The sequence below is a fragment of the Gymnoscopelus microlampas genome (assembly GCF_963454915.1).
Source record: "Gymnoscopelus microlampas genome assembly, chromosome: 22".
NCBI lineage: Eukaryota > Metazoa > Chordata > Actinopteri > Myctophiformes > Myctophidae > Gymnoscopelus > Gymnoscopelus microlampas.
Genome location: NC_139959.1, coordinates 43458400 through 43479328, shown reverse-complemented (window position 1 = coordinate 43479328; position 20929 = coordinate 43458400). Strand labels below are relative to the sequence as shown.

At 42.4% G+C, this 20929-nt stretch overlaps 1 protein-coding gene across 2 annotated transcripts in view; it reads right to left on the bottom strand.

The window, feature by feature from the left end:
* Positions 1–2957: 2957 nt before the first annotated feature.
* Positions 2958–20929, bottom strand: part of LOC311038487 (tomoregulin-1-like) — a 29896-nt gene continuing 11924 nt past the window's right edge. Inside the window, exons 3-11 of one of the 2 annotated variants that reach the window (XM_084048043.1) lie at positions 19601–19730; positions 19327–19353; positions 16348–16441; positions 14620–14768; positions 11676–11723; positions 11301–11421; positions 9967–10128; positions 3755–3835; positions 2958–3355 (exon numbers count right to left, since the gene is read on the bottom strand). In XM_084048043.1, the coding sequence (XP_083904169.1) occupies positions 3271–3355; positions 3755–3835; positions 9967–10128; positions 11301–11421; positions 11676–11723; positions 14620–14768; positions 16348–16441; positions 19327–19353; positions 19601–19730 (897 nt within the window). In that variant the 3' untranslated portion in view covers positions 2958–3270. The remainder of the gene's footprint in view (positions 3356–3754; positions 3836–9966; positions 10129–11300; positions 11422–11675; positions 11724–14619; positions 14769–16347; positions 16442–19326; positions 19354–19600; positions 19731–20929) is intronic. The other variant, XM_084048044.1, reaches the window with a different exon arrangement.

The window sequence follows — 20929 nt, the reverse complement described above, 5'->3', positions numbered from 1 at the left end:
CAAGGATTTTAGCCCACATAATCAAGAGTTTTAGCCCGCATAATCAAGAGTTTTAGCCCACATAATCAAGAGTTTTAGCCCGCATAATCAAGAGTTTTAGCCCGCATAATCAAGAGTTTTAGCCAACATAATCAAGAGTTTTAGCCCTTATAATCAAGAGTTTTAGCCCACATAATCAAGAGTTTTAGCCCGCATAATCAAGAGTTTTAGCCCTTATAATCAAGAGTTTTAGCCCGCATAATCAAGAGTTTTAGCCCGCATAATCAAGAGTTTTAGCCCGCATAATCAAGAGTTTTAGCCCACATAATCAAGAGTTTTAGCCCGCATAATCAAGAGTTTTAGCCCGCATAATCAAGAGTTTTAGCCCGCATAATCAAGAGTTTTAGCCCACATAATCAAGAGTTTTAGCCCGCATAATCAAGAGTTTTAGCCCGCATAATCAAGAGTTTTAGCCCGCATAATCAAGAGTTTTAGCCCGCATAATCAAGAGTTTTAGCCCACATAATCAAGAGTTTTAGCCCTTATAATCAAGAGTTTTAGCCCGCATAATCAAGAGTTTTAGCCCGCATAATCAAGAGTTTTAGCCCGCATAATCAAGAGTTTTAGCCCGCATAATCAAGAGTTTTAGCCCGCATAATCAAGAGTTTTAGCCCGCATAATCAAGAGTTTTAGCCCACATAATCAAGAGTTTTAGCCCGCATAATCAAGAGTTTTAGCCCGCATAATCAAGAGTTTTAGCCCACATAATCAAGAGTTTTAGCCCTTATAATCAAGAGTTTTAGCCCGCATAATCAAGGATTTTTGCCCGCGTTTTTCTGGAGGGTCTAGTTATAAGAGACGAGACCAGAGCCAATCGTACGTCAGAACACATTGATTTAATATGAAGTCCTAATTGCATCACTTTAGAGACAACAAACACCCACTGGCTTTCATGCACTTATTTTATACAAGATCTATAAATGATGACCAACAGGGTTCACTAGAGATCTACTTGATCTACTGCCGTGGTTAGATCTGACAGGGTTCAAGTTTAACCCATTAACCCCCATTAAGACCTGGAACTGTGTCATTTTTAGATTTGAGCTAAAAAAAAACATTATTTTACACTTTGGGCTATTCAAAAATAGCAGATATACAAGCTCGTAGCGCGGCACCGAGTGCCGCGCTACGAGCTTGGAGATCTGCTATTTTTGAAAAATCGTGAAAATGTGTGCAAATCTTTTAATATATATTGTTTTAAAGCGAAAATCTTTTACTTGAATCTTTGCTTCCGGGGGTCCCTGGAACATATATTTTTAGATGGGGGGTCCGTGGCTAAATACACGTCATTTTGGGGGTCCTTGACATGGAAAAAAGAACCACTGATATTATGGCGACATACGTTTTTTCAAAAAACTGTTAAATCCCCCAGAAGCAAAGATTTGAGTTACAAATGTTCGCTTTTGAAACTCAAATCTCAAGATTTGCAAAAAAATAACAATATTTCTAAAATAACAGATCTACAAGCTCATAGCGTGGCACTCGGTGCCGCGCTACGAGCTTGTAGATCTGCTATTTTTTGAATAGCCAAAGAGTAAAAAAATGCTTTTTAGCTCAAATCAAAAAGTGACACAGATGCTTCTTCAGGTCTCAATGGGTTAAGACAAGATGAACGAAGACATTTGGGACACACTGTGAGCAAAACGTCACGTTTTGGAGTTTACGGAGGGATTTTTCACGTCGCTTTAACCCACTGCAGTAGAAACATAGCAGATCTACAAGCCCTTAAACGGTGTTAGAGAGAACCTTTAGGTCTTATAGCTTATTAAAAAACCTACACAACTCACAACAAGTAAACAGACGACACAACAATCCTATTCTCATTACAAATCATATAAAAAAAAACACAAAATGATATTTAAATATGATCAGCTTGTCCCTAAAAAAGACACACAAAAAAAAAACAGCAAAAAAAAAAAAAAAACAGCAAAAAACAGCAACAATAATATTGGAATCCCATTTCCTGAATGGAATCACATGATCATCAGCATATTATTATCAATATTCATTATTATTATTATCTTCAAACGTAAACAATAAACCTATTCTATCAACATGGATATCGTTGTCGCCGGGCAGAACACTTGTATATCCATATTTAAACTTGTTTATGTTTTTGTTTTTTTTTCATAAATTAATGCCCAGCTCCATCATACATACCAGTGTCCCAAATAAGAAGTAGTGGAAACGGCAGATCTGCAAGCTCACACAACGCGTCGCGTTGTGTGAGCTTGCAGATCTGCTGTTTCCACTACTTTAAATGTTATAATAAAAAAGGAAAGTTTTCTGGACATTTCGACCACATGTCACGTGACCACATGTCACGTGACCACACGTCAGCTCATGAGGAGAAGTATAAAAAAAGAAACAGCATTTTGGTTTTTCCGAGGCAGCTTGTATGAAACAAAATACAAAATATAAAAAATAAAAATACAAAATAGCTAAAAGGAGAAAAAAAAAAGCCTGAAATTAAAGGACGACTTCACCACTTTTCAACCTATCTTCATATAATAGGTCCTCACTAATGCTCATGATAAAATGGTACAATTTTTTTCTACTTGGTCTGTGTCTCATAGGAGGGCTGTGGACAGTCCAGAAACCCGTCTACCAGTGACATCATCGTTTGGCAGGATATTTTTTTCCAAAAATATTACAATTTTTGTATTCAGATTTTTATTAAGGCGAGAACAATGGCATCTTTTATTGCATTGCAACTTTCCAGGAATACAAAGCCTGCAGTTTCTATCAGCTTGGATTCCCCATCGATGATGTCACTGGTAGACGGGTTTCTGAACTGTCTACAGGCCTCCTCTGAGACAGAGACTGATTAGAAAAAATGTTTTACCATTTTATCATGAGTATTAGTGAGGACCAATTATATGAAGGTATGTTGAAAAGTGGTGAAGTCGTCCTTTAAACGTTAACAATGAACCGCAGTGTGACATCGCTGCAGCCAGAGGGCGCTAAGCTAAAACAACCGTACAATTATTTACGTATTCACGTGATTCGTACAAAACACGGGGATCGTCGTACCGTTTGAACAAAAGAGATTCCAGTTCCACGACGCTGTCCTACTGGCCCCGTGTCCCTGTGATGACATCACACAGGAAGTGATGTCAGGGAGGAAAAAAACAGGAAGTGAGGAACCCTCCCAGTCGGACGGCGGAGGTGAGCTTCGATCCCGAAGAAGAAGAAGAATAAATAACCCCGCCCCCCTGAGTGATCACATGGTCAGCGTTTGGCGGGAGTGAACGTGGACGAAAGTGTGGCGTTCTTCGCCGGGAAAACGTCGTCCGGCACCGAGAACGGAGTTCTGCTGTGAAACGTCCCGACAAGAACAGAGAGGGAAAACAAAACAAAACAAAACAGGTTTAAAGGAGGGGTACGTGATGTTTTTTAAAGAGCTGAACAAACACTCTATGATTACTATCATAATATAGAGCTATTTGAAACTCATTTTAACACAAACATCACTTACTGCACCTTTAAAATGAACACTAAGGCCCCGTTAACTATTCAATTAACAATTCAATTAATACAAATTAAAAAAACTTTAGTTCCAAACTCCGCCCCCAAGAGCCACAAAAAGACGATATAAAAGGTGTGGTCCGTCCGTCCGTCTGCTTTACGCAGCACGTAAAAAAAGTTCTTCTTGTTTCGTTTTTAAAAAAGCTAAATAAAAATAAAAACTAATAGAAAAGGTAACCGTGGTTACATCATCCGAGAGGAAGTCCCCGACGGGAAGTGGCCGAGGTGCTGCTTCTGTCGCCGCCCTCGCTTGGTCTTGTTGCACCGCCTACAGGGAGACAGAGGAACTGCAGTTAACATCAGTGCCAGGCTTTTTCAAGCTTGTTGATCCCTGTGCCAAGGAATAGGCTATTATTTAACCTTTTCCAATTGGTCACAGAGTGTTTGTCTTCAGTGTGATTGGTCCCCTGATGGTTGCTAATCACTGAGTCACTTCAGGTGTGGTTTCACAGATGTCAACGAGGTCATTGTGACCTCGTTGACATTTGTTTTTGATGTTTGAAAGTGCCATGCCTCACACAGAAATACAGGGTTTACAACGGTAGGAAAAATGAGATTTTTTTCTCCGTTTCACTTTTAACATTGAAGTGGATGGAGCAAAAACTTTTCGAAAATGTTTTTCTCCTAGTTCCTTTGAGGAAAAAAAAATAAATAAATCCCCCCCCCCAAAAAAAAAAAAAATGAACTTTTTTTTTTTGTTTTTTGTTTTTTGGGGGAGACATCAAAAGGCGTCATTGGCACTAATGGCACACTTAAAATGGCCGTCAAAAGACGTCATTGGCACTCAGTGAGTTAACAAGGAAGTGGATGGGAGTCTAAATCTTTGAAAAATCATATCTCCTTGGTCTTTGGGTCAAATAAAAAATAAAAAAATAAACTTTTATTTTGAAACATTTTTTTTTTAAAGAACGCAGATCTGCGTTCTTGGCAGCCATAACCTTTACCTCCTACAGGAAGACAAGAGGAACTGCAGTTAACATTAACCTTTACCTCCTACAGGGAGACAGAGGAACTGCAGTTAACATAATAATAATTACTAAGGTAAAAGTGCAATATATCAGCTACCTACTTTCTTAACCCATTGAGACCTGAAGCCGATTCTACATGCCTCCTAAATCTCAACAGTTTCCTGAAAAACGTATGTTTCTGTATCAGTGGTGCTCAAACTTTTTCATATCAAGGACCCCAAAATGATATGTATTTGGCCGTGGACCTCCATCAAAATATGTTGTTCCAGGGACCCCCCAGAAGCAAAGCTTTGAGTTACAAATGTTCGCTTTAAAAATATATATATTATATATTCAAAGATTTGCACACATTTTCACGATTTTTCAAAAATAGCAGATCTACAAGCTCATAGCGCGGCACTCGGTGCTGCGCTATGAGCTTGTAGATCTGCTATTTTTGAATAGCCCAAAGTGTAAAATAATGCTTTTTAGCTCAAATCTAAAAATGACACAGTTCCAGGTCTTACTGTCTTAAACAGATGAGACAAATAGCAAAATCAAATGAGCAAGAGCTAAAACAAATATGTGTATTGACTAAACAAGATCCAATAAAACAATACAACAATAAAACAAGAGTTCGTACAACTAGTTAACAACAAGTAGGCCAGGCGAAGAGGAAGGGTAGTGTTTCCTGAAGAGGTGGGTTTTCAGCCTGCGGCGAAAGATGGGCAGTGTCTCTGCTGTCCTGACATCAGCGTCTCTGCTGTCCTGACATCAGCAGTGACTCTGCTGTCCTGGCATCAGTGACTCTGCTGTCCTGACATCAGTGTCTCTGCTGTCCTGACATCAGTGTCTCTGCTGTCCTGACATCAGTGACTCTGCTGTCCTGACATCAGTGTCTCTGCTGTCCTGACATCAGTGACTCTGCTGTCCTGACATCAGTGACTCTGCTGTCCTGACATCAGTGTCTCTGCTGTCCTGACATCAGTGACTCTGCTGTCCTGGCATCAGTGACTCTGCTGTCCTGACATCAGTGTCTCTGCTGTCCTGACATCAGTGTCTCTGCTGTCCTGACATCAGTGACTCTGCTGTCCTGACATCAGTGTCTCTGCTGTCCTGACATCAGTGACTCTGCTGTCCTGACATCAGTGTCTCTGCTGTCCTGACATCAGTGTCTCTGCTGTCCTGACATCAGTGACTCTGCTGTCCTGACATCAGCGACTCTGCTGTCCTGACATCAGCGTCTCTGCTGTCCTGACATCAGCGACTCTGCTGTCCTGACATCAGCGTCTCTGCTGTCCTGACATCAGTGACTCTGCTGTCCTGACATCAGTGACTCTGCTGTCCTGACATCAGTGACTCTGCTGTCCTGACATCAGCGTCTCTGCTGTCCTGACATCAGCGACTCTGCTGTCCTGACATCAGCGTCTCTGCTGTCCTGACATCAGTGACTCTGCTGTCCTGACATCAGTGACTCTGCTGTCCTGACATCAGTGACTCTGCTGTCCTGACATCAGTGACTCTGCTGTCCTGACATCAGTGACTCTGCTGTCCTGGCATCAGTGACTCTGCTGTCCTGGCATCAGTGACTCTGCTGTCCTGACATCAGTGTCTCTGCTGTCCTGACATCAGTGACTCTGCTGTCCTGACATCAGTGTCTCTGCTGTCCTGACATCAGTGGGGAGTCCATTCCACCACTGTGGGGCCAGAACAGAAAAAAGTCGTGACCGTGTCGATCGGCCAGACGGACCCCTGAGCGACGAGGCAATCAGTCGCCCGAGGTGGCAGACCGAAGTGGTCAGGCAGGGGTGTAGGCATCGACCATAGCCCAGAGGTAAGAAGGAGCTTTTCCTTTCACTGCCCTATAGGCTAGCACCAGGGTTTTAAACTGGATGCGAGCCGCTACGGCTCGCATCAAAAACAAACAAACAAACCTTTAGAGGGATCCCAAATTTTTGGGGTCAAAACCCCAAAGATACATTGGTGTCTCCCCGGGGACCCAAAGGTACAAAAGTTATTAATGACTGACTTAAGTATTATTTAGAAAATAGAATAACGTGTCACATTGTGCCGTGTTGTTGTTAACACATTCCCTGCCATTGATGGAGATTTCCGTCATTTAAAACATTTTAAATGACGTTTTAGAAATTACATTTCAGAAAGTACTGCCAGAGGAGGGCGCTGTGTTCCGCAACTTATGAACGATCCCTTGACTCTGAGAGAATGAATGGATGGATGTGACGTCGTCCCAACAAGATCGACCTCCGTCCGTTCACTCCTATGTTATGAGATGTAGAAAAACACGTCTAGCTCTGATTTCTTATTCTTTAGGTCAGTGGTTTTCAACCAGTGGTCCGGGGACCACCAGTGGTCCTTGAGGGAGTACCAGGGGGTCCCCAGCTAAATAAGTTAACATAATTTTTAACCACTTAGCTTTGGCTATTCAAAAATAGCAGATCTACAAGCTCATAGCGTGGCACTCACCGAGTGCCACGCTATGAGCTTGTAGATCTGCTATTTTTGAAAATCCTTGAAAAAGTGTGCATATCTTTGAATATTTATATTTTTTAAAGCGAAAAATTAACTGACATCTTTGCTTCTGGCGGTCCCTGGCACAAAACATTTTCAAATGGGGGTCCGCGGCCAAATGTATATCAATTTAGGGGTCCTTGGCATGAAAAAGGTTGAAAACCACTGCTTTAGGTGAAAACGAGCCGTATTAAACTGCTGATAACAACAGAACGGACGATCACGGTAAACATGTTTCTGTTCCGGTGGATAGAAGAGACCCCTCCCCCCCAGACAGCTTTGTTTACATCTGTGTTCACATGGTGGTTTCTGGGGGTCTCAGTGGATCATCAAAATAAGGTAAAAACGCTGGCATTTGGACGAATGAATGAATGAATGAATACCTGGCAGTGATTGTGTCAATTAGACCATTGGTTCTCAAAGTGGGGTCCGGGGACCCCCAGGGGTACTTGAGGGGGTTCCAGGGGGTCCCCAGCTAAATGATGGACAGGAACCAAATGGGCCCTTATGGGTCTGTAACTCTGAGAGTGTACAAATGGAACCAAATGGACCCTAACGGGTCCATTTGGTTCCATGTGTACACTCTCAGAGTTAAATTAACATAGATTTTTACAATATGAATTGAGGTGCCAGATGTATAAATGGCATTAAATGGGGGTCCGTAGCTCTAATGCATGTCAAACTGGGGGTCCTTGAAATTAAAATGGTTGAGAATCACTGCTAGAGAGCCGTAAAAACCTTCTCTTATGGGGGTCCCTGGCTTATCTTTTCAAATGGGGGTCCGCAGGGTAATAAGTGTCAATTTGGGGGTCCTTGACATGAAAATGTTTGAGAACCACTGAATTAGACTATTCCATATAGTCTAATTATAATATAGTCTTATTATTACTATTCCATATAGTGGATTATTTAAAAAAAAACTATTGAATCGTTTCATATGGGTAAACTCTTTACCCCACGGTGGAGCGGAGCGGGCTGAACCAGGCTGGATTCAAACCCACAAAACCATGCAGTTTAATGTCTCCTTTCACAGCCTTCATAGAGCAGTCTATCACTGCCCTCTGCTGGCCGAACAGCATTACTGACAGCAGTTATAATGATTAGGTTTATCACATTATATCTGCAGTAGTATGGGTTAGTAAGAGTAATAGATTACCTGGTAAAACACATGACCACAGCCACTATGACAGTAGTAGTAATAGTAATAGTAATAGATTACCTGGTAAAACACATGACCACTAGCCTGGTGAACCCTCCCTCCGGAAATCTCATTTCCATTTGATTTCAGGAGTGAGTCTGGCCTGATCAACCATTCTGCAATATTGGCTGTGGGCTGGAGTTGGGCGGGAGTAATACCGTTGACTGACAACCCCTTCAGCCAATGATCGTTTTTCCCCTTCAGCCAATCAGCAGTGGATTTTTACCACCTCCGTCGCTAATATGACGCAACGGGACTTTTGAGATCGCCATGCCCAAAATAGGTTGCCTTATTGGGATACATGCGTGTCACAGCCCGCCCCTCCCGGTTCTCTGAATTTATATTTTTAAATAGGCTCTGTCATGATTAATTGACCACATATATCCTACTATAATTCTAGTAACCTCTGTTTGTCTGTCTGTAGTGGTAGGTGAAGCTACCCGGTTCTCCTCAGTGGCTGGAGCAATTGCTCTGATTTTGCACACAGCCATTGACCATTACCATCTGAACTTAACTGTGAAGCCCATTTTTCAATTTCATCAAATCTCAGCTTCTTATTAGCGTTTATGTGTCAAACAATGTCGCCTCCCGGGTTGCCAGATCATGTGCGCATATCCCCCCACGGATGCGTCGACCGGGTATGGTCTAGTGAAGTTAAACAACTCAATTCTATCCAAACGATATCTTAAAAGTTAATTCCGTGCCTCAAAAAAGAAGTTTGAGAGCGTTTTAAAACCGAAAATAAGAAGTGACGGCACTCGCACAAACAACAATGGCTGCCGTTCGTCTTTGGTCGGCGGCACTCAGGCTGCACTCGGCTTCATTCGGGCTCACTCGAACTCGCCACCTGATTGGCCAACGTAAGCTGTCAATCACAGAACGATGAGCGACGACGCTGATAGGCGCGGTTAGTTGGTGATTTCGCTAGAAACTCCACAATATTGCAGAACGGGCGTTCAGGCCAGACTCACTCCTGAAATCAAATGGAAATGAGATTTCCGGAGGGAGGGTGTACCAGGCTACATGACCACAGCCACTATAGTAGTAATAGTAATAGTAATAGATTACCTGGTAAAACACATGACCACAGCCACTATGACAGTAGTAATAGTAATAGTAATAGATTACCTGGTAAAACACATGACCACAGCCACTATGACAGTAGTAATAGTAATAGTAATAGATTACCTGGTAAAACACATGACCACAGCCACTATGACAGTAGTAATAGTAATAGTAATAGATTACCTGGTAAAACACATGACCACAGCCACTATAGTAGTAATAGTAATAGTAATAGATTACCTGGTAAAACACATGACCACAGCCACTATGACAGTAGTAATAGTAATAGTAATAGATTACCTGGTAAAACACATGACCACAGCCACTATGACAGTAGTAATAGTAATAGTAATAGATTACCTGGTAAAACACATGACCACAGCCACTATGACAGTAGTAATAGTAATAGTAATAGATTACCTGGTAAAACACATGACCACAGCCACTATGACAGTAGTAATAGTAATAGTAATAGATTACCTGGTAAAACACATGACCACAGCCACTATGACAGTAGTAATAGTAATAGTAATAGATTACCTGGTAAAACACATGACCACAGCCACTATGACAGTAGTAGTAGTAATAGTAATAGATTACCTGGTAAAACACATGACCACAGCCACTATGACAGTAGTAATAGTAATAGTAATAGATTACCTGGTAAAACACATGACCACAGCCACTATGACAGCGATCTGCACGGCTCCTATGATGGCGGCGATCAGGACGTAATGCAGCTTCTGGCCACTGGGGACCACGTAGAGGATGTTGAAATCCAACAGCTGGTCACACTGTGGACCACCGTAGCCGGAGGAACACCTACACACACACATAAACACACACACACACACACACACACACACACACACACACACACACACACACACAGTACATTAACCCATTAAGACCTGGAACTGCCTCATTTTTTGATTTGAGCTAAAAAGCATTATTCTACACTTTGGGCTATTCAAAAATAGCAGATCTACAAGCTCATAGCGCGGCACCGAGTGCCGCGCTATGAGCTTGTAGATCTGCTATTTTTGAAAAATCGTGAAAATGTGTGCAAATCTTTGAATATATATATTTTTAAAGCGAACATTTTTAACTCAAATCTTTGCTTCTGGGGGGTCCCTGGAACAACATATTTTGATGGGGGTCCGCGGCCAAATACATATCATTTTGGGGGTCCTTGACATGAAAAAGATTGAGCACCACTGATATAGAAACATACATTTTTCAGAAAACTGTTGAGATTTAGGAGACATGTAGAATCGGCTTCAGGTCTCAATGGGTTAAATAGGATTAAAGTGGAAAACATTCATTTCCAGGTCTATGTGTTGGAATGATTTTTATCCTATATAAATGTTTTAACCCTTATCTTGCCGGTAAACCAGACTTTAATTACATTTATTACAAACTATCATAAAACTATTAATGCAATAAAATGTTTTATTCCCACATGATTTGATTTATTTATTTCTGTCCTACAAAACACATGACAGACAGACAGACACACAGACAGACAGACCTGTAGTAAGACAGACAGAGACAGACGAGAGAGACAGACAGACAGACAGACAGACAGACAGACAGACAGACAGGCCTGTAGTAAGACAGACAGACAGACAGACAGACAGACAGACAGACAGACAGACAGACAGACAGACCTGCAGACAGACCTGCAGCCAGCCAGACAGACAGACAGACAGACAGACAGACAGACAGACAGACAGACAGACAGACAGACAGACAGACAGACCTGCAGCCAGACAGACAGACAGACAGACAGACAGACAGACAGACAGACAGACAGACAGACATACCTGCAGCCAGACAGGCAGGCAGGCAGGCAGGCAGACAGACAGACAGACAGACAGACAGACAGACAGACAGACAGACAGACAGACAGACAGACAGACAGACAGACAGACAGACCTGCAGCCAGACAGACAGACAGACAGACAGACAGACAGACAGACAGACAGACAGACCTGCAGACAGGCAGGTTGTGTCTCATCTCACACACTCCATGTTCACAGAAGTGGGCGTAGTCCTCATGGCAAGGGGCGGGGCTATCTTCAAACCCCTCCCCCTCCCCCGGTTTGGACACGGCTGCAAAAGAAGAGCATTCGTTTCTGATTGGCTGGATGGAAATGGAACCTTCTGATTGGCCGACGTTGATGTGAACAGATTGATGTTCTGCGAGTGTGAAGCTAAGCTAACGTTACCATTCATTTATAGACTGAATTGGTAAAGTGACAGTTATTGTGGGAAAATAAATATACAGTTATAATGACTCGTGAAATGATGTGGTTTGTTGAAGAACACTTTGAGACTCTTATTGTGAAAGCTTTGTTTTGTCTTACCAAACACATCAGGTTTAATCTTCATTCCATCTTCCTTCCTGTTTTTATCTGGAAAACAGGAAACATGTTTTATTTTAATATAAACTAAGGGTGTCCCGATACTCGATAAATACGTATCGAAATCGAACCGAAAATGACGTTCGATACAGTGTATCGAAATCAAAAGCCGTATCGCGATTCAAGGGTTAATTTAAAAAAAAGAAATCCGATCGCACGTCCGGGTGAAGCCATGCTCGAGCCGCTGTTGTGTTTTTCCGTGCATCGGGCATGCATGCTTACGACGGGGGAGAAAAAAAAGACGACAGGACCAACCCACACACCATAGACTGTATAAATGAGATGGACAAATCCCCTCCGCTGCTTTCTACAGACCGAAAATGAAGCCTTTGCTGCAAGACTGTAGGTCCGCCATCTTTCAATACGCGTCAGAATGAGTTCAGACCATTATTGGTTGGGTAGCTTGTCAATCAAGAGCGGGGGCGGGGAATGAATGCTATTGGTTGTGTAGCGTGTCAATCAAATCATCCCGCCCCTCCTAGAGAATAGCCTACTTTATCGTCAATTTTATAATAAATAGAACCATAATTTAGCAAAACGCATATCCTGATGATTGAAAGGAGACTTTAAACTAGCGACTGGAAGCATATAGAATTTATGACAATTTTTATTACAGTAAGAAAATCTAGTCTAAAGTTTTTCAAAAAACCCATTCACTTGCGCTAAAATAAATTCTTTCTGAACTCACAGGTCGGCGCAGGGTAAAACAGCGCCACTCTGGCCATTTTGTCGGCCTCATCGTAAATATCTCAGCCTTGCCCCTTGCCACACACACACACACACACCACAGAGGAGTTTGGAAGAGACAGAGACCGCTGTAGCGTTGTGTCTGTACTACTACTTTACATTTCACCATGGACACTCCTGAAGCCAGCGATGGTAATAATGATACACAAACGGAAGAATTGGAAAACCCTCCCGCTTTCTTTAAGTCAAAAGTCTGGCAATATTTTGTCTTCCCAGTGAATTATGAGGCACCCGACACGTTGTTGACAAAACGGCTACCGTTTGTCCATTATGCTCCACATTGATAGTTGCTCCGTCTTCTCTTTTTCCACGTCTACACCTATACGAGTCTCGGCCAAAAATAGCCGATCTACAAGCTGCGAGGCGTTGTGAGCTTGTAGATCTGCTATTTTTGGCTAAAGTTCACCTCAGAAAAGGGATGGGGTTATGGTAAAACAAAAAAAAACCCTGTTGAAGACCCCTGGCTTAGCTTATTATTCACATTTCGTGTTTGTTAAATCTCCTACCTGTTCAGACAATGTGAACATACTTTAAGATGTTTAAGAACATGTAGCCAAATAACAGTTGTCTTTGGATCATTTTTTCTTACATGTTCAACTTTGTATTTAGATTTTATTTAGTTATAGAGCTTCACAAGAATGTTGTTGTTAACTCATCTTAAAGGACGACTTCACCACTTTTCAACATATCTTCATATAATAGGTCCTCACTAATGCTCATGATAAAATGATACCATTTGTTTCTACTTGGTCTGTGTCTCATAGGAGGGCTGTGGACAGTCCAGAAACCCGTCTACCAGTGACATCATCGTTAGGCAGGATTTTTTTCCCCAAAAAGATTACAATTTTTTAATTCAGATTTTTATTAAGGCGAGAACAATGGGATCTATTATTGCATTGCAACTTTCCAGGAATACAAAGCCTGCAGTTTCTATTAGCTTGGATTCCCCATCGATGATGTCACTGGTAGACGGGTTTCTGAACTGTCTACAGCCCTCCTCTGAGACACAGACTGATTAGAAAATAATTGTGCCATTTTATCATGAGCATTAGTGAGGACCTATTATATGAAGATATGTTGAAAAGTGGTGAAGTCGTCCTTTAACATATTGACTGCCAATCGCGTAGATCTACGCGAACCTATATTTAAAGCCGCAGCGTGCCAGTCGCGTAGATCTACGCGAACTGTTTACATATTGAAATCCCATGTTAAATCGAAAAAGTGCACTTTCCGGATTTTTTTTCGACCCCTTCCGGTTCCGGGGGCCGACCGGAAACGAAATTATACTGGTTCCGGTTTTATCGCTCGCATCCGTTTCCTGTCTAGGAATCAACTTTGAAGTCGATTATCTCCTTTGTGGTTTTCCTCACCGCATCCACCGGTCTAACGTTATAGGCTGTAACTTCAAAATGGAGGATCGGATCGGCTCGCTTTTTTCACTGCTCGCTTCACACGGATCCCGTGTTTGTTTCGAACCAAATGAACGCGATTTTTTACCGGATTTAGCGGGGTCTATGGCGACATGAAGAAAACTAAAAAAACAACAATAAAAGCTTGGCACTGGTGAGTACATTATGAGATTAACCTCTGGCGTTCAATGTGAAGAATCTGAAAATGTCAGTTGTTGTAAGGGCATAAAACCCGTTTTGTTATTCTCATTCTCATTTGATATTATTCAAATAAAAGGGACTTATTGAGAAACATGTGTTTTTCTTTACAAATCGAGACAATAGCCTACATTAATAATCATATAGCCCTTAAAGCTGAAATAAAGGACGAATCGTGACCTTAAAATCGAAAGTCGAATCGAATCGTGGATTAGGCGTATCGTGACACCCCTAATATAAACAGGAAACACAGTTTGTAAACAGGGAATATGATGTGTTTTTGTAGATCTACTAATTCAGCATTTTTTAAATGTACGGACTCGTTGTGAGCTTGTAGATCGGCTATTTGAGCCCTAACCCACAAGCCCTTTATCTCTAACCCCTAAACACACACACACACACGCACACACACACACACAGTGTGTGTGTGTGTGTGTGTGTGTGTGTGTGTGTGTGTGTGTGTGCGTGTGTGTGTGTGTGTGTGTGTGTGTGTGTGTGTGTGTGTGCGTACGTGCGTGTGTGTGTGTGTGTACCTGTACATCTCCCAACGTGTCGTATCTCTATCCTGATCTGCTTCAGGCAGGACGTCTCTCTCACATGGCAGGGCGTGTCGTAGGTCACACCGTCCTTACCGCACACCGGGTTGTCGTTGTGTCCGTTACACACAATGTTACACATACAGCTACACACACACACACACACACACACACACACACACACACACACACACACACACACACACACACACAGACACAGACACACACACACACACACACACAGACACAGACACAGACAGACACAGACACAGACACAGACACACAGACACACAGACACACAGACACACACACACACACACACACACACACACACACACACACACACACACACACAGAAATACATGACGTTAACAATATGTTAATACATAAATATTTCAGAGCATTCTGTGAATGTGTCCTATAAGGTCCTTATGCAGCTGTGTTGCTTATATCACTGTGTACTATAAGGTCCTTATGCAGCTGTGTTGCTTATATCACTGTGTACTATAAGGTCCTTATGCAGCTGTGTTGCTTATATCACTGTGTACTATAAGGTCCTTATGCAGCTGTGTTGCTTATATCACTGTGTACTATAAGGTCCTTATGCAGCTGTGTTACTTATATCACTGTGTACTATAAGGTCCTTATGCAGCTGTGTTGCTTATATCACTGTGTACTATAAGGTCCTTATGCAGCTGTGTTGCTTATATCACTGTGTACTATAAGGTCCTTATGCAGCTGTGTTGCTTATATCACTGTGTACTATAAGGTCCTTATGCAGCTGTGTTGCTTATATCACTGTGTACTATAAGGTCCTTATGCAGTCTGCCATGTTTTTACCCTGATGTAGTTTTTAACCTGAAGTGGAAAACAAACTACAGAATCATCCTATGGTTTCATTCTTTAAGATAAGATTTTGTTTGTTAAAAAAAGATTACCATTTCTAATAAATAATAATTTGAATAACTGGTCTCAATATGGACGCATAATACGCTTTGCCAAAATCATGCAGCTCTATAACAGCGACAGCAATGGTACAAATAAAACAATAAAAAAATAAATGACATAGGCTACAGTAGTATTCTTTTTAAAATTCTTCTTATTTTTGTAATGACTTTAGGCCTTTCGTTGATAGTTAGGGCCTAAAGTCAAATGGAACCAAATGGACCCTAACGGGTCCATTTGGTTCCATTTGTACACTCTCAGAGTTAAATCTAACATTGACTTTACAACATAAATTGGGGTCCCAGAGATATAAATGCCATTAAATGGGGGTCCGTAGCCTCTAACGCATGTCAAACTGGGGGGTCCTTGAAATTAAAATAGTTGAGAATCACTGCTAGAGCCGTAAAAAATCTTCTCTTATGGGGGGTCCCTGGCATATCTTTTGAAATGGGGGTCCGCGGGCTAATAAGTGTCAATTTGGGGGTCCTTGACATGAAAAAGTTTGAGAACCACCGAGTTAGGGCATCAATATTACAGCCATAAGTATCATGATATTAGACTGGATATCGTCTGTGATTGTGGATATTGTACTATTATGATATGGCATACGTGTTCTTTTCCTGGTTTAATCTTATTGGTTCTCTGTGTATTGGCAAATACACAAAATTAAGTACTTGTACTCTAGTTATAGAGTAACTAGAGTACACACACACACACACACACACACACACACACACACACACACACACACACACACACACACACACAGGGTGAACTCACAGCATATCTTCTGAATCTTCGTCGCATTCGGCTCCAAACTTGCAGTTTCCGCATTTGGACGTTTTCTTGCCACCTCGACCCGAGCCCTCTGCATCTACACACACACACACACGCACAAGCACACACACACACACACACACACACACACACACACACACACACACACACACATTTTTTCAAAAAAGAATAGCAGCTCTACAAGCTCATAGAGAGATAATTGATTTTGATCTACAAATGCGAGTGGTAAAAAATTAGTAACAAACAAAACAATACCAAATATACAAGCTCATATCGCGGCACTCGGTGAGCTTGTAGATCTACTGGTAGATCTGCTATTTATTTATTTATTTCAATCGTGAACATTTGTGCAAATCTTTGAATATAAACCGCCCACAAAAAGCTCAGAAAGCTATTTCTCCCCTTTAACACATCAGGTGCCGATCACGGTCTCGAACCGTGTTTGGTGTCTTTTTGTGTTTTTTTCCCATACGGGGAGGGGCTGGAGCAGCTTTGGGACCCCCCACGGTGAATCTGACAAGGATGGGCCAGACGCATCACCGTGTCAAAAAACATGTCGCCCATCCGCTTCCGCTCTATTTCCTTCTCTAAAGCCCCTAGAACTCTGAAACTTTTTACGCTGGGGAAAACGACTCATTTTGTGTGCGCGATCGCTCCGCCATTGTTACTCGCGTGAGCGATGTTATAGTTCCAGGCGTTAGCCAGGACCATCCGGCAAAATGGAGGCATGCTTTGTTTCTCATGGATTGCACGTCGTGGAGTCTACAGCTTAAACAGCGCCGCGCAGCTCAACGGTGAGATTTCGGCACCGAACGTAATCTGTTATTATAAAATGCTGGCGCCCGATGTGTTAATAATACCAATTGGTATTGGTGTGTTTTATATCATTTTTATTGTTGATTGATTAGTCACCTTTACAACGAGGTACAGCTTGTAAGGATCGGGCATTCCTATAATGAGCAACACAGCTACATGTGTGGGTAGCGCCAACACAAAAAGGTGCCAAAATCCCCCAATATGCTTCTGTTGGTAATCGCTCTTGTTTTGAGCGACCTGCCAACACACACACACCTGCTGAGAGGTGCGTGCCAGTCACAGGTGTGTGACTGGCACCTGAACATGGGGTTCTGACACTGTGTTGAGTTTGTGTTGAGGCTCCAAGCAGCAACACTGACCCCTCCTTTTCAGGATAAGACCCATGATGCAACAGGGCAAGTGAAGCTGGTCATGTTCCGTTATGCAGAGTGACAGCATTATGTGGTGTCAGCCCTGGTATCATTTACACCATTGGTTCTCAAAGTGGGGTCCGGGGACCCCCAGGGGTACTTGAGGGGATACCAGGGGGTCCCCAGCTAAATGATGGACAGGAACCAAATGGACCCTTATGGGTGTGTAACTCTGAGAGTGTACAAATGGAACCAAATGGACCCGTTAGGGTCCATTTGGTTCCATTTGTACACTCTCAGAGTTAATCATTAACATTGATTTTACAATATGAATTGGGGTCCCAGAGATAGAAATGCCATTAAATGGGGGTCTGTAGCCCTACTGCACGTCAAACTGGGGGTCCTTAAATTACAATGGTTGAGAATCACTGCTAGAGCCGTGAAAAATCTTCTCTTACGGCGGTCCCTGGCTTATCTTTTCAAATGGGGGTCCTAATGGGGCTAATAAGTGTCAATTTGTTGGGGGTCCTTGACATGAAAAAGTTTGAGAACCACTGATTTACACACTTAGGACCAAGTTCTGTGAGACTGGTGAAGTCAAAGGAAGACAAACAACCCAAGATGACCAGTTCCTCACCCCATAGCTTCACTGGGCGGCAGTGGCTCAGGGGTAGAGTGGCCGGGTAGAGTGAACTGGAAAACCGCAAGGTTCCCAGTTCGATCCCGGACTGGGGCGCTCCCCTAGAGTTAGTGTCGAAGTGTCCTTGAGCAAGACACTGAACCCCTAATTGCTCCTGATGAGCAGGTTGGTGCCTTGCATGGTTTCCTCCGCCATCGGTGTATGAATGTGTGTGTGAATGGGTTAATGGCACAATCAATGTAAAGCGCTTCGGATAGAAGCGCTATATAAATGCACCATTTACCATTTACTGAGGAACCATACTGTAGGTTTTCTTCCAGAGATTCACACTACAGTACCAAAGACAGATGTTAAAGTTGCAAGACCCATGTTCAGGTGCCAGTCACTCACCTGTGACTGACACACACCTCTCAGCAGGTGTGTGACTGACAGGTTGCTCAAAACAAGAGCGATTACCAACAGAAGCATATTGGGGGATTTTGGCACCTTTATTGGGAGGCACTACCCACACGTTTAGCTGTGTTTCTCATTCCACGATTTCACAATCCTTACAAGCTGTACCTCGTTGTAAAGGTGACTAATCAACGATAATAATAAATGATATAAAACACACCAAGACCAATTGATATTATTAAACGGAAATAATCGACCAAAAGTTACGTTTTCAAACGTTTTTGTGGGCAGTTTATATTTTTTTTTAAAGCGAACATTTGTAACTCAAATCTTTGCTTCTGGGGGGTCCCTGGAACAACATATGTTGAGATGGGGTCCGCGGCCAAATACATATCTTTTTGGGGGTCCTTGACAAATTCTAGGATTCTACAAATGTCTTCTAGTTCTAAACCCTAACAGTTTTTTTGTCGCTGTAATATCAGTGGTTCGCACACTTTTTCGTGATTTTCAAACTTTTTCACATTTTTTCAAAAACAACAAGCTTGTAGATCTGTTGTTTTTGAATAGCCAAAGAACTCTAAAAAATGACACAGATGCGTTTCCCGGATGGAATCAGTCTGAACACACAGATCAGATCTGATCAGCAGTCGGTGCTAAAGATCAGATTTGAGAAATAAATCAGATTTGTCTAAGCAGAGTCTAAAGTGTATGTAATGCTAGCAGAACAAAGACATAAATAAAGATAAATATATTTATATATACCTCCATCTCCTGATCCTGATCCTCCATCTGAGACACAGACAGACAGACAGACAGACGGTTCGATTAGAAACAGACGGTACAGTACAATGATAGAAGCCCAACAAATCCACAGTGAGGCCTTCAAGCAAAGCCGCAAAGGGAGCCTATATAGTAGTATTTATATAGTAGTCGGACTGTAAGACCTCAAACACCCAGTGACTCCAGATAACAACACTGATGATGTGTATATATATATGTGTATATATATGTATATTAATATGTATATTATAGTTACCAGGGTAACAGTCTCCTTCGTGCTGAACAGTGATGGTTCGTTGTTTCTTACATGAAGCTCGTCTCAGAAAACATTCATTCTGGTACGTGTCTCCATTTGACCCACACACTGGAATGTACTGCTTGTTACACTGTAACACACACACAGGCACGCACACGCACACACACACACACACACACACACACACACACACACACACACACACACAGACACAGACACAGACACAGACACAGACACAAACACGCGCACACACGCACACGCACACGCACAAACACGCACACACACACACACACACACACACACACACACACACACACACACACACACACACACACACACACACACACACACACACACACACACACACACACACACACACACACACACACGCACACACAAAGAGATCAATATTGATTAACCCATTAAGACCTGGAACTGTGTCATTTTTAGATTTCAGCTAAAAAGCATTATTTTACACTTTGGCTATTCAAAAATAGCAGATCTAGATCTGCTATTTTTGAAAATTTGTGAAAATGTGTGCAAATCTTTGAATATATATATTTTTAAAGCGAACATTTTTAACTCAAATCATTGCTTCTGGGGGGTCCCTGGAACAAAATATTTTGATGGGGGTCCGCGGCCAAATACATATAATTTTGGGGGTCCTTGACATGAAAAAGTTTGAGCACCACTGATATAGAAACATGTGTTTTTCAGAAAACTGTTGAGATTTAGGAGACATGTAGAATCGGCTTCAGGTCTCAATGGGTTGATTCCACATGTAAAACATTGTTGACAGGAGGTGTGTGTGTGTGTGTGTGTGTGTGTGTGTGTGTGTGTGTGTGTGTGTGTGTGTGTGTGTGTGTGTGTGTGTGTGTGTGTGTGTGTGTGTGTGTGTGTGTGTGTGTGTGTGTGCGTGCGTGTGTGCGCGTGCGCGTGCGCGTGCGCGTGTGCGCGTGCACGTGCGTGTGCGTGTGTGTGTGTGTGTGCGTGTGCGTGTGTGTGTTATCACAAACTGCTGATCTAATTAGTTCTAATCTGTAAGGTTTGGTTTCAGAGGAAAATCTCTCTGACTGATGGATTTAAAGATGCTTTTAAAAACCCAAGAACATTAGTGAACCTTTAACCATTCCTGTAGGGCAGGGGTCCCCAATAGGCAGCCCGCGGGGGGGGGGGGGGGGGGCAACTGCCAGGCCTTTAATTTACCATGGGAAGGTTGGCTTTTGCTTTCCTAGGTGTCTCTTTATCAGTCCGGCTGCTGTACGTTTGAGAGCAATGCCTCGTTTGTGTCGTATATTTAAGACGAGGAATACAAGTACGGTCGGTCGC